Consider the following 14,089-nt stretch of genomic DNA (forward strand, 5'->3'; position numbering starts at 1 on the left):
CAAAGCGTTTCATCCTTACGTCTTTGTTGCCATTTGCCTGAAGTTCAGTTTTAAGTCAGCTTATTCACCGTGCCCACAGATAGCAGCCTGTCTGTTGCTGGAAATCAACTGAACCCAATGGTGTGAGATTGTCTCTCAGACTGACTGATAACAGAGACTGTCATCTTAGCTCTATGGCTGGTGGTCTGCCTGGCAAATATACTCTTAACATAGGCTGTATTCATTGTTTTTAATGGGAATGAAAAATAGTTTCCTGAGACTCTGAAAATGTCATGTTGGAAATTACTTCCTCTGTTGTAAATCAATATCATTGCCTTCTGTACAGATACAACAAAGGCACCTGAGGCATGTTTCCAGAGTGTAAATGTGGAAGGATCACAGTATGGAAATTGTGGCATTGTGAATGGAGTTCCCAAGAAATGTTTGATTGCGTAAGTAATAGAAGAAAATGTTAGATCATACATGATCGTATACCTGCCAGTGATTTAAAACATACTGTATGTCTAGTGGTAGTTAGTCACATTCAGCTGGACTTGCTCTGTAATGTTGAGTAGCTTATCCAAGTCACTTCTTCAATTGTAGGGAATACCTGCATTTCTGACATTTGTTCCTGAAAACACAGGCTCTTAAATGCGTGTATTCCTTGGTACAGCACTGTCCATCCACAACGTAGTTTAGCCTGTCATAGACTTTAACAGACAGCTGGTAGAAGGACTGGTCACTGCAAATATGCCTCCTAGGTACACTGCAATGCTAGGATTGGAGGAACAGCACATCAACTTCAGGGACAACATGTTCACATGCAGCCTAATCAGGGGCGGACTGACCATTTGGAAACTCGGGCACTGCCCGAGGGCCCGGGGTCAGTAGGGGGCCCCATAAGATGCCCCTGGTATCTTTTTCAAAGGCTTTTTTGAGTTTGGGCAAGGACACAGGGGCCCCATGATCCCCTATTGCCTGGGGGCCCCATGAGTTGTCAGTCCGCCCCTGAGCCTAATATATTCCACATACTTTCAAATGCTATTGTAACGAGATAATAAGTGTTATTCACTTTGCCTGTCAGTGGTCATAAGGTTTTGGCTGATCATTGTATGCTCCAACACGGAGATTCTTAAAGATTAGAATTAGGATTGCACTTTACAGAAGGGTCTTGATGAGGCAGTGTGGCTTCCACATATATTTGCAAATGTTTTGCAGCTAAACCTGTTTTTGATGCAAATTTTTAAGTGATTTTTTTTTTCAGGCTAGCTGGTAAATGTGCCAGGAAAACTCTTATTTTTGTTTGTGCTCATCTAGCCCCTGAAAGCAGAATAAATGGGCAAGCATGAAGGTATGAGTAACTTTGACAAGGGCCAAATTGTAATGGCTAGACGAGTGGGTTAGAGCATCTCCAAAATTCCAAAACTGCAACTGTTGTGGGATGTTCCCGGTCAGAACCTTCCAAAAGTGATCCAAGAAAGAAAAACTGGCAAAAGGTTCATGGGCAGCCATGGCTCATTTGATGCACATGGAGAGCAAAGGCTGGCTGGTGTAGTTCAATCCAATAGAAGAGCTACTGTAGATATTTGCTGAAAAACATAACGCTGGTCCTGATAGAAAGGAGTCTGAACACACATCGTATTTCAGTTTGTTGCATATGGGGCTGTGTAGCCACAAACCGGTCAGGGTTTCCATCCTGACCAGTGTCCACAGACAAAAGTGCCCACAATGGGTACCTGAGCATCCAAGCTAGATCACTGAGGCAATGGAAGAAAGTGGCTTGTTCTGATGAATTCAAGAATGGTTTAAGGACAATGAGTTTGAGGCATTGACTTTGGCCTCCACATTCTCCAGATCTCAGTCCATTCAAGTATCCGTGGGATGTGCTGGATAAACTGAGAAGTCCGATCCAAGGCCCTACCTTGCAACTTACAGCACCTAAAAGATCTGCTACTGATGGCTTGGTGTCAGATACTGGAGCATACCTTCAGAGCTCTAGTGAAGTTCATGCCCTGATGGGTTAGGATGAGTGGTCATAATGGCTGACTGAGGTATATAACAATGGATAAAATTATGCTTGGAGTCAGCCCATTACTCCTTAAAAGTGCAGGGACAAACCAGAAGCCCAGCAAAGCTCAGTGGAAGCTGCAAGCGTCCAATGTGTCCCCACACCAATTCCAGCAAGCCGGACAAAAATGGAAACCACCCCAATTTAAAACTAGCTTTTAAAACAAGGTGCACATGAAAGGACTGTGCATGACACAAACAAAACAAGATTTTTCTCAGCACACTTACCAGCAAGACCCATGTGTAAGGGGACTAAGAGATATACCATGAAATGGATAAATGAGAATCATCACAGACAACTAGAACATAATTAAGCTTCACGCTGCTTTACGACATCTCTGCCGTAGTATGCACAAATTCACCCTTGCAGAGCAAAGCCTTGTGTATCGTTCACCCCCAGAGGGGCTGCTTAGAACGACCTAGGTTCCTCTTTGCAGTGCAGAAGCTGCCAGTCACAAGCACATGCACACTGACAATACAGGCTCAGTCTAGGGAATGTCTTTTTCGAGTTTTTGCTGCAAATCTTGAAACTAGAGAAGAGTAAAGGGGCTTTAGGATACCCCAAGCAGGCACACATGAGTCCTGAAACCAGGTCTTACATTGTCCCAGGAGCTCTCTGCCATCCAGCTTCCACAGGTAGTTCCTCAGTGATGGAGATAAAAGATTCTTCTCCAGACCAGGACAGTTCCCTCCAGCAAAACTCCCTTTAGTAATATTCTCTACGTCCTCATCCCAGCAGTTTCTGAGGTCCAAACTGCATATCTACAGCACACCCTAGCTACCTCCCAGAGGCAGCAGCCCTAGGAGAACTGGAACCCTCCTAACAGAGGATGAACCTCTCTGACCAGGCCTTCCTAGACATTTATCACCTATCTCTTATATCTTGTTATATCTTATCACCTATCTCTTATATCTTGTTATATCTTATCACCTATCTCTTATATCTTGTTATATCTTATCACCTATCTCTTATATCTTGTTATATCTTATCACCTATCTCTTATATCTTGTTATATCTTATCACCCATCTCTTATATCTTGTTATATCTTATCACCTATCTCTTATATCTTGTTGGGATAAATGACTTAATTATATGTTACCATATCTAGTCTATATAAGATTGGTTTATGGAGTCATCTGCATTCCCAAGGATTGTATTCTGCTGTATACAAGTGAAACACGAAGCAAGGTGCTGCAGCTGCATATTATTTGTGTGACTCTAAAACATTCACAGCAGGTGCAGCATCAATACAATACTTGCCTATCATTTTGTAATGTAGTGATCAGTAATAGGGTTGCAAAGATCCTGTGAAGCTTGTACAGCGATTAAAGCGGAACTTCACCCAAAAGGGAAAATCCTGCTTTTTGTCCCCTTCCCCCCCTCCTCTACCACATTTGGCTCCGGTCTGGTCACATCTTGGACCCGATCATGTGACCAGACCAACTTCAGAATAAGTAAGTATAGACATTGTTTCTTTTACAGGGTATATAGAATAGTCTTAGAATGGGGGGTTGGAGTAGATTTAGCCTCAGTTAGAATTTGACTGGATTTCCACCACTTTAAAGAGCACTGCTCCAATTGGCTACTCTGCATGGTATTGTTTCAGCCCTTTAAGCTTAATGTGGCACATTGGTAGCTGCTTTCTGCAATGATTGCTGCTCAGCCTTTGTATCTGGAATTAACAAACTGTATATTCAGTGCTTGAATTGGGCTATATATGCTGCGAGGATTTTTATTAGATACAGTAAATGCAAATAAATGTAAAAGCCCCAACTGGAGAAGGAAAGCATCTGGAATTATATGTGTTATTTTGTAAGCAATCGATAGAAAAATAATGTCTGTAATGATCACGTGAAGCATAAACAATGTTTAAAGCCTAACTCCAGGTTTCCTATGACTTTAAATAGTTTGTTTGGATCAAGCTGGTCCAAACAATTTCCTAGTCTCATTTTCTGAATCCCATTTAGCTCCATTTTTTTTCTGAATGAATGTAAAGCATTCTCTCTTTGGATTGGGCGAAGAGTGTGATGTTACTGCTCCGCCTCCCCACTTTCATTCATTCAGAAAATGCAAACCCATCTCTGAATGTTGCTGATGCTGAGCAGCCAAGCTCCTGTTTTCAGTAAGCAGAAGTGCAGTTGCTCGGCAGGGAACCCGTAAGCAAGTGCAGGTCACTGGAGTTATTTTCAACTTCCAGGGGCATTGGCCAGGTATAGTATGTACATAGTAAATTCTAGCTGGACCAATGTAATGTATAATATAGCCATGCCTGGAATTATTCTGTAGCATTTTCTGCTTTATACAAAGTGCTGAGCCACATAATATTTGTCTTCTGTGTTCTCTCCATAGGGACAGTCTGTGTGGAAAGTTGCAGTGTACAGGAACTTTTAATAAGAGCTTGCCGAGCAGCATTATTATTTTCAATGTGGGAGCTATTCAATGTACCGGGGTAGACTTCAACCTAGGTCCTGATGTCCCTGACCCGGGACTGGTACATCAGGGGACAGCCTGTGGGAAGGACATGGTAATTAACCTTTGTAATCTGTTTTCTAATTTTGCATTGTTGTTGTAGCAGGTAAAAAGGAACCTTCACAACCTCTGATAGCTTTTTTCCTCTGGTTTTAAAAATTCCTCTACTCCCAGCCTGCTCAAAACTCATCCACCCTAGGTCACTTCTTCTCCGACTTCAGCATATCCCTTTGCCTGGTCACCTCCCCTCCCATGTCACCTCCCATTTACAGGACATCACTCCAGTGTCACCTCACCTCCCATTCACAGGGCATCTCTCCTGTGTCACCTCACCTCACATTCATAGGGCATCCTTCCCATGTCACCTCTTCTCCCACTCACAGGCCATCCCTCCCATATCACCTCAAAATGGCTATAAGCTTTTAAATTTGAGTTCACCGGGAACAGGATGAAATTCGCTAAGTGGGAGGCCTCGTCTGCCCTATTCCGCCCAACATCCTTTGATTGAAAAGTCTAAAACCAGCTGTAGATGGATTGAATTTTGGCTAGTTCAGCAGGGACTGGCCAAGATTTCATCCATCTATGGGCAGGCTGGTTGCACTGAAGTCAATCCATCCATCAACTTCAGTACAACCAGCCTGTTGGATTTTTTTTTTTGCATGTGATTACTGCTGGCAGTTTAGCCACCCTCAGTGATCATTGTATTCTGCCAGCAGAGAAGGCACTCCACCGGCAGAACACAATAGCACTTCAGGAGGGATGTGAACATTGAATGTGTTGATGGGGCAATCGAGTGATTTTTCTTTCCTGCAACCCAATGCATCGTCTATGACTTGCCTAAAGCAGCACTCCAGGCAAAAACATCTTTACATATCTTTGTTGCTGATTTCCTACCTTAACTGAATATGTCATCCATCTTCTGGTTCACTCAGTAGTTGCTCTGAAATAGCCTATTCATTTTCAAACCAAACCGTTAATTTTCTTTGGTTTCCTGTTTTCAAGACCAGTGGCTGCTGTGCCTCCTATTCCCCCAGCCACTGGTGTTGGCACATCCCTTCTGTAGTTCTTTCACCAGAAAGCAGTGATGTAATTCAGCCCCATTTGCAGTGGTGGGCAGACCGTGACTATTGGACACATTCAATATTTACAGGCCTAGTGTACCTGCCCACATTCACTACAAATCCCTGTGATTGATGGGAACTGTAGTTTCCTTTTTATGGCAGAGAGAGAGGAGAGGATATGATGTAATCCATGCTGTTACACCTCCTCCTTGTGAGAGCAGATGCTGTTAGCTTTTGGATGAGGTCATGAACATTCAATGAGATTTTTCTCCTAAATGGTAAAGATTTTCAAAATTGTATTAACTGTTTAGTGTTTTGTGTAGGTGTTGTACCAATGAGTGATTTTTTTGCCTATCTTCTTTGAAGAGCAGGATAGAAAACTGTCAGCCAAATAGTGGTTATATGCAATCACATGAAGCCGTTGTTCAGGTATCCTGACACCCGCTGCCAGCAGCTGTCAAAATACAATAACCCAGGAGGGAAATTCATTCATCCATGCTGTAGGTAGATGGAGAAATCTGTTACATTTTCATTTATTACTGCATGGCCAGCATTAGCGACTACAAGGAAACTGCAGTAAATGTAGAATTCTTATCAGTTAGGTCAATGCAAGAAAAGTGCAGTGTTTTGCAGAAAATGCAATCTGTGTGAATTTTCCCATCTTGCTATGCAATTTGAGGGCTCTTGAAATTGATTTTACTTTCATATTTTCCTGATTAGGCTTGCGTCAACTATCAATGTATGAATGCCACTGCGCTGGGATTCAACTGTGACATCAAAGGGAAGTGTAATGACCATGGGGTGAGTATGGTGTGGTATTGTCAGCTAATACTATCTGCTGTGTTCTGATATTCTTCTTCTGTTTGCTGTAATTGCAAGCAAAGCCATGTCCATTCTACAAGCCAACTTCTTCCACAATGCCGTACAATGAGCCAGGGCTTTTGTTCTCAGAGAACATGCGCAGATACTGCCTGCCCTCCGAGTCACCTCTTGTCTCTGACCCCTACCCACCCCAGAGCACCATATTTGGTTCCACCGCCTTCCCACCTACCAATAATGCCCCTTTAAGAGAAAGCAAAACCAAGTATCATTTTGTGGTGCTAAATAATTTGTATGGAATTTGTTAATGATAACAAGAAGAGCAGTAAAATCGATCACCTTCTGCCAGCAATAATAGCACCCTCAGCTACAATACATCCCCCCCAGATACAAAGAGTCCTTCACAAACCCCCCCCCCCAGCAATAATAGTTCCACTCCAGCAACAATGGACCCCTGCCACGTTTTGTCACTTTTTTCTTACTTTTGTGTGTGTTTTCCACAGGATGGAGGGTGTGGGTCCTCGGGCCTGCCCTGAAGTCTAGGGGGAGGATGTGTGGCCTTTTGATTCCTTCCTCCCCTGATCCCTAGGGGGTTTTCTCTTCGGGAGAGCCCCCTGACCAAGTACTGGGTGTCCGGCTTCGGCTGGACACAAGGAACGGTGGTCCACCAGGCCTTTTGGCCAGGAGGACCAAATGGGAACCTTGTCCCTGTCAGGAGCTTCGTACCCCGGGGGATCAGGGTAGCGGTCCAGCCCCTTTAGGGGTAGGACAAAAGCACACCCCTAAGTGCACTTTTTCGTGTGGTGTTTTGCACTTGCACTTTTTTTGTGAACACTTACGGGTTTTTTCGTTATAGTTGCACGTTTGCGGACTAAAAAAAAAACAATGGACCCCTGCCGGCAACAATAGATCTCTCAGCAGCCAGCATCAATAGACCCTCCAGCAATGGCCAACAACAGATCATCCTCCATCAACAGTAGATCCGTCCAGGAAGCAACAACATACACTTCAGCAATAATAGACCCCTTCCTCAATAATAGATCTCCCCAGCGACAATAGATCTTCCAGTAGCCAGCATCAATAGACCCTCCAGCAATGGCCAACAACAGACCCACCTCCCTCAACAGTAGATCCATCCCAGCAACAACTGACACTTCAGCAGCAATAGACCCCTTGCTCAACAAGAGATCTCCCCAGCGACAATAGATCACCCAGTAGCCAGCAACAGTAGACCCCCCAGCACATTGCAGCACCCATTACCAGTAAATACATTCAGTGCTGGAGGTGCTGGAACTGTGTTCCCCCACATTCCCGCTGAACAAAAAAACCATGCAATGATTATTACTATTATTGACCTGATTATTTCTCTAACTGTCCTTCCAATATCTGATTTCTCTGAGAAATGGAATTGATTCTAATTCTAGCTAACATCCTCTTTATTTCACATTAGGTGTGTGACAACATCGGGAACTGTTACTGCAATGACGGCTGGGGCCCTCCTTACTGTGACCGGGCAGGATACGGTGGAAGTATTGACAGTGGACCTACTCATATTGGTAAGTAAGGCTGACCATAGACAGGCCATTGTGTCAGTGAGAGCAATGGGTAATAATACATTGGATGGATGTTGTGTTTGCACAGTAAAAGCTGAAGTGGTTATAAAGACAAAAGGTTTTTGTACCCTACTGCATTCTCTGCATTAACGTACAAAACTTTCAAAAGCTGCTCACCTCTGCCCATTTTATACACTTACCTGAGCCCAATCTGGATCCAGCACTCATTGGAACCATTGGCTCCTGCCGCTATCAGTCAAATCCTGTGAGGGGGGGCAGAGCCCAGCTGCTCTGTGTGTGTCTATAGATGCACGCAGCCCCGCTCAGGATTGAGTCTGCACGAGTGCCTTCATAACAAGCTTGCAATGGGGGCACTTGAAGAAGAGGAAGAGCCAAGATCACCGACAGAGGACCCCAGACGAGAAGGTTCAGGGCCACTAAACTATGGCACAAAGCAATGTAAGTATAACATATTGACTGCTTTCATAAAAAGAAACTCTACAACCACTTTCATTTTCTTTGCTCTACAGAAAACGAAAATATTGGCATTAAAGTACAACTAAAGGCAAAATGTGTTTTTGGATAGAGTGGAGAGGGATTGGAACACCTGTTTTTATCACTGTGACCCAAACAGGGATATTTACCCTCTTTATTTGTCTTGTTTACCATTATCACCTACAGTGAAAGTAAAAAGAAAATCCCAAATTTTGGGTTGTCACCAAAACAGGAAGAGAGGGGATTTCTTCCAATGGGGACACTAGTTCTAGTGACAGCCAGGGATTCCCTCATTTTGAAGGGATTTCCTGGCACTTTCTCTTTTTGGCTGTGGGACAGGAAGTAAAGAAAAATCTAACCAATGGGACACAGATGGCAAAAAAATGGACAGGGGTATAATTGTCCCTTACTTATCCAAAGTTAAAAAAAAAGGTTTTGCCTTTATTTCTACTTTAAGCTGCTCAGTAAACATCCGAATGCAATCCTAATTTTATTTCACTATATCCTTTATTAAATGTTTGAAATGACTGCACATAATCCTAGGCTTTTAACCTACTGAATCAATTGTACAGAATATGCAGCATTGGGGAAAGGAGTGAAGATACCATTTGTTCACACTGAACTGTAAAACTGCACAGGGGCTCTGTGGAACTTAGGCCTAATTCACAGTGGCAGTGAAAGCAGGCGTTTGAGGGGCATTTTTAACACCCCTCAAACGCCTATGCAAATGATACTATGGGAAGCACACAGTGGTGTTCACACTAGCAAAACATGAAAGGTTAATGTTGCTTTGCTTCAAAATTGAAGCCTCATGTCGAGTCAGGAGGAGTTTGAAGTTTTTCAATGCCTCCCATTCAAGTCTATGGTGATGCTACACAGACGCGCTGGCAGGCGTTTGCGAGCCATTTGCGGTGTGGTTGAGGCACGCTAATAACATTACAGTTTATTATAGGCGTTTGTGATGTGGTTTTAACACTTGTAAAATGCGTATAAAATGCTTCAGAACTGCACATAGGGCATTTGGGGAGCGGTTTTAACGCCTGTAAAAAGCCAGTCTAACACCCATGCTAAAGCTCATTAACGCCTGTCTAACTGCTATACTAAAACTATAAGAGTATTTGGTAAGAGGTAGAAATTTAGTCATGGGTGAACAAGCTCTTAGGGGCCCATTTATGTTAAATATGGTTCCAGAACCCCTCCTTACAGGCCCATTTATATTAAGTGTGGGTCAGGCAAGTTCTGGAGCCCATCCTTACAGGCCCGTTTATATTAGGTGGGGTTGGCACATGCTGGAAACCCCTATAGTAGACCTGTACACTGATCTCTTTGGGGACAGGCAGTAGCATTATGTCCCACCTGTGTGCCTGGTTTATAACACTGAAGAGGTGTTGAACAGCAAGGACTATTTCCTGCTTGACCAGCACTGAGATATGCAGAATGCTTCCCAGAGCAATGTCCTTGTGACACTATCTGCACTGGAAGTGACAATGGTGTTTGTTGTCCACTCTAGCACATTGTGAACAGAGACTATTCTTCATCTACAGTTTTTATCCATCCATACACTTGGTTAGCAGCTGAATGAGTCCAAAAATTGTTCTCGAACAAAGGCCCTTTGGTGGCTTTATCAACCACTGCTTAGGTGTCCCCAAAACACTTGTGACAGTTGCCCAGTATGGCTAGAAAATATATGGGCAGTTGCTTACAGTGGGTGAAAGATCCTAAAGGGCATCTGGAGGTGCAAGTATGACACCTTTTGAGCATCGGCGCCAGCCCATTTGGCCCATTTTGTCAGAGGAAAAGAAGCTGCCTAATAATTATGCACATCTTGATATAGGGTGTTGATCTCCTTGGGCCACACCCTCTATTATTACACTAATACACATCACCTGATATGCTTAAATCCAATAAACATTCAGGTCATCCTAAATTGTAAGCTCCAAGGAGCAGGGCCCTCAAATCCCTCTTGTATTGAACTGTATTGTTGCTGTATTGTCTCCCGTTATATTGTAAAGCAATGAGTAAACTGCTGGTGCTATATAAATCCTGTATAATAATAATAGTAATAATAATACAGCTTGGAGTTGGACAACATGCATAAAAATGATGATTTGGTCAAAATACTCACTTGCCTAATAATAGTGTTCACAGTGTATAACATTCATTTCAAGGCCCCATGTGCTTCGAGGCTCTTGTTTTTTTAATTGCTTTGAACCTTCATACATACGCATTTACAAGCAATATAAACTCTGATCACAGTGATGCAAAGGATATCATTGTAGACTCTATTACAAGGTGACGTTATGTAACAAGGTGATTCTATAACAATGACTTGTGATCTGTAACAAAAATGTTACGAACTAATGACTGATAATCTGTGACAGTGGAAGATGTTGGCTCCTAGGTTATACAAGTCCAGGTATAGGTACCGATACTGAGTGCCTTATGAAGTATTTTTTATTTCCAGATACTTCATTGCGTGATGGATTGCTGATATTTTTCCTGCTGGTTGTACCCATCCTCATCCTACTTATCGTCTTGTGGATAAAGCGTGATGCAATTAGAAGGAGGTGTTGCCGAAAAAAGAGAAGATCTAGGTAGCGTCACTAATCTTTAATACTAATGTTGCAATAATGCTGCTGAAAATTAGGGACACAATGGGACTTGAATGGAAGGAGATTTACCAGCTGAGGATATGTGCAAATCTCAATTGTTCCTGCAATGGTTGACACCCCTTGCCCACTTCCTGATCCTTTTCATCAATAAGGCAACCCATTGCAAAATGGGACCAATCAGGGCAGTCTAGTTGTTCTCTGTGCTCCCAAGTTCAGGTATATTTTAGTACAGGCTGGCTTGGTTTCTGCATGGCTGTTCCTGACCCAGGATAAGGTCAGTATACTACAGACGGGGGTTAGTTTAGTTTTAGGGGTTAGGTTATTGCTAAAGTCAGGGATTAGGGTTCACTTTTAGTTTTAGGGCTTAGGCTAGGGTTACTTGTTAGGAAGTTAGCACAAGTGTATGTCAAGCCATGTCAAGTATGTCTTTTTTGGATAGAGTGGAGAAGGATCAGAACCCCTTCCAGTTTTTTTCCCACTATCTTACATAGTTACATAGTGTGGCTGAAAAAGACAAAAGTCCATCCAGTTCAACCATTAACAAAATAAAAAAGCAATAATCCTATACCCACAGTTGATCCAGAGGAAGGCAAAAAAAACCAGCAAAGCATGATCCAATTTGCTCCTGCAGAGAAAAAAATTCCTTCCTGATCCTCCGAGAAGCGATCGGATATTCCCTGGATCAACTTTACCTATAAATGTTAGTATCCAGTTGTATTCTGTGTATCCAAGAAACAATCCAGGCTTTTTTTTAAAGCAATCCACTGAGTTGGCCAGAACCAACTCTTGAGGGAGTCTTTTCCACATTTTCACAGCTCTCACTGTGAAGAAACCTTTCCATATTTGGAGATTAAATTTATTTTCCTCCAGATGTTGAGTGCCCCCTTGTCCTCTGTGATGACCTCAGGGTGAATAGCTCTACACCGAGTTCACTATATGAACCACTGATGTATTTATACATGTTGATCATATCCCCCCTTAATCTCCTCTTCTCAAGAGAGAATAAATTCAGTTCCTCTGATCTTTCCTCATAGCTGAGCTCCTCCATGCCTCTTATCAGTTTGGTTGCCCTTCTCTGTATTTTCTCCAGTTCCCCAATGTTCTTTTTGTGAATTGGTGACCAAAATTGAACTGCATATTCCAGATGAGGTCTTAGTAATGATTTGTACCGGGGTAATATGATATCTCTCTCTCTGGAGTCTATACCTCTTTTAATACAAGAGAGGATTTTACTCGCTTTAGAAACCGCAGCTTGGCATTGCATGCCATTATTAAGCTTGTGATCTACCAGAACTCCCAGATCCTTCTCCACCATTGATTCCCCCAATTGAACCCCCCTTCCTAGTATGTAATATCTGGAATATCATTAGTGATATGTATCTTCACTTCCTTTCTTACTGCAGTTTCCCCTGACAGGAAGTGAAGGAAAATCTGCAACAGAGACCCAGAAGTAACAATTAGACAGGGGTTCAAGGCTTCCCCTATTTTAAGAAGAGTATTTTTGTTTCTGTCTGTGTTGCAGATTTTACTTCTCCCTAACACAGACTTGGTGAGCTATAAAACCTGACAGGGGCTCCAACCTGAGAGGTTAAAAGTGAAAGATGAAGTATACTCACATTCTTTTCAGCGCTGTGGTGTTCTAAAGCTCCCCAAACGCTGTTGACATCTTCAGCCAGTCAGCTTCTGGATTTTCATTGGCCGAGGGAGATGATGTAATTTCTGTGCAGGCATGGGAGTTCATTCATTTACACATTGCCAATATTGTCCACTGAGCTGCACATGCGCAGCTCAGTGTAAAGAATATGCAGGCAGGCAAGGAACTTTAATGCAGAACAGATATAGTATGTCTCTTCTGCATTAAAAATCCTGCCTGTTCGCAATTTGTTTTCCCCTGAAGTTCCACTTTAAGCCATTATTTTAGCTTGTTATGTTTTATGTGTTCAAGTAGGTGAGTGTTAAGTGTTTGGGGGGGCTTTTGTGTAGGCCTCATATTAAAAAGGTATTCTAAGCACAAGTAGCCTTTTTGCCCTCTTTGACCAATCATGTAACAGCTGTTATAAAAAGTGGTGTATTTAGGTATTGTGCTGCCCTAGGCAACACAAAAATCGTCTGCCCCCATGGACACCAACCAACACCACCCTCAGAGAGCCTGACATTGACCAACAACACCCCTGCCCCCCACCTGGTAGAGCCTTCCACTACCCACCCAGCGACAGAGAAAAAGACACTCATCTTCACAGCTCTGGACATCTCCAGAAATGAGAGTCAGGCTCTACATAGATCATCAAGCAACCCGCAGCCTCTCTCAGATCCCACCTGGTTCCTATGGCGTGCTTGTCCCTTTTTTCATCCCTTCGTCTAGTGCAAAGTAGTTGCCCCCCTGAAAAATGCCGCCCTAGGCAAGTGCCTTGTTTGCCTTGTGGTAAATACACCCCTGGCTATAGGTCCAGGTCAGATTTGATGATGATACTGTAATATGGCATGGAAAACAAGACTATGGGGTTGATTTACTAAAACTGGGGAGTGCAAAATCTGGTGCAGCTCTGCATAGAAACCAATCAGCTTCCAGTTATTTTGTCAAAGCTTAACTGAACAAGCTGAAGTTAGAAGCTGATTGGCTACCATGCAGAGCTGCACCAGATTTTGCACTCTCCAATTTTAGTAAATCAACCCCTATGTATTCTATAGAACAGGGCTGACACATGTCAGTATATTTTATATTGAAGTAATGCATAAATGTCTTCCAATTGATTTTTTTTTGCCCCAGAAATGAAAATGCACAAAGACCGCAACCACCACCACCAAACAATTACGCTCGAAATCCTGCCAGTAATGCACCAAGGAACACGGTAATATGCTCAGCCCTCAGTATGTATAACAAATATACACAGCTTATTTAGCAGTGCGGTAATACAAGTCAGTAGAGGTGTGACAAGACAATCTTGTTTTCTGGTCTGTGCTCACAGATCACGCTTCCCTGGGCACATTTATCTGATAATGCCATTTTCACTACCACCTGTCACTTAGTCATG

The 14,089-nt window shown here is 42.9% G+C and overlaps 1 protein-coding gene across 2 annotated transcripts in view; it reads left to right on the forward strand.

Moving 5' to 3' along the window:
• Positions 1-14,089, forward strand: part of LOC149474202 (disintegrin and metalloproteinase domain-containing protein 9-like) — an 81,052-nt gene that overhangs the window by 62,742 nt on the left and 4,221 nt on the right. For both annotated transcript variants that reach the window (XM_089668861.1, XM_089668870.1), the window contains exons 15-20: positions 326-431; positions 4,398-4,572; positions 6,299-6,379; positions 7,848-7,953; positions 10,910-11,039; positions 13,825-13,906. In XM_089668861.1, the coding sequence (XP_089524987.1) occupies positions 326-431; positions 4,398-4,572; positions 6,299-6,379; positions 7,848-7,953; positions 10,910-11,039; positions 13,825-13,906 (680 nt within the window). The remainder of the gene's footprint in view (positions 1-325; positions 432-4,397; positions 4,573-6,298; positions 6,380-7,847; positions 7,954-10,909; positions 11,040-13,824; positions 13,907-14,089) is intronic.

Source organism: Staurois parvus, unplaced genomic scaffold (assembly GCF_062004578.1).
Source record: "Staurois parvus isolate SC_StPar_1 unplaced genomic scaffold, SC_StPar_1.0 ptg000009l, whole genome shotgun sequence".
Classification (NCBI taxonomy): domain Eukaryota; kingdom Metazoa; phylum Chordata; class Amphibia; order Anura; family Ranidae; genus Staurois; species Staurois parvus.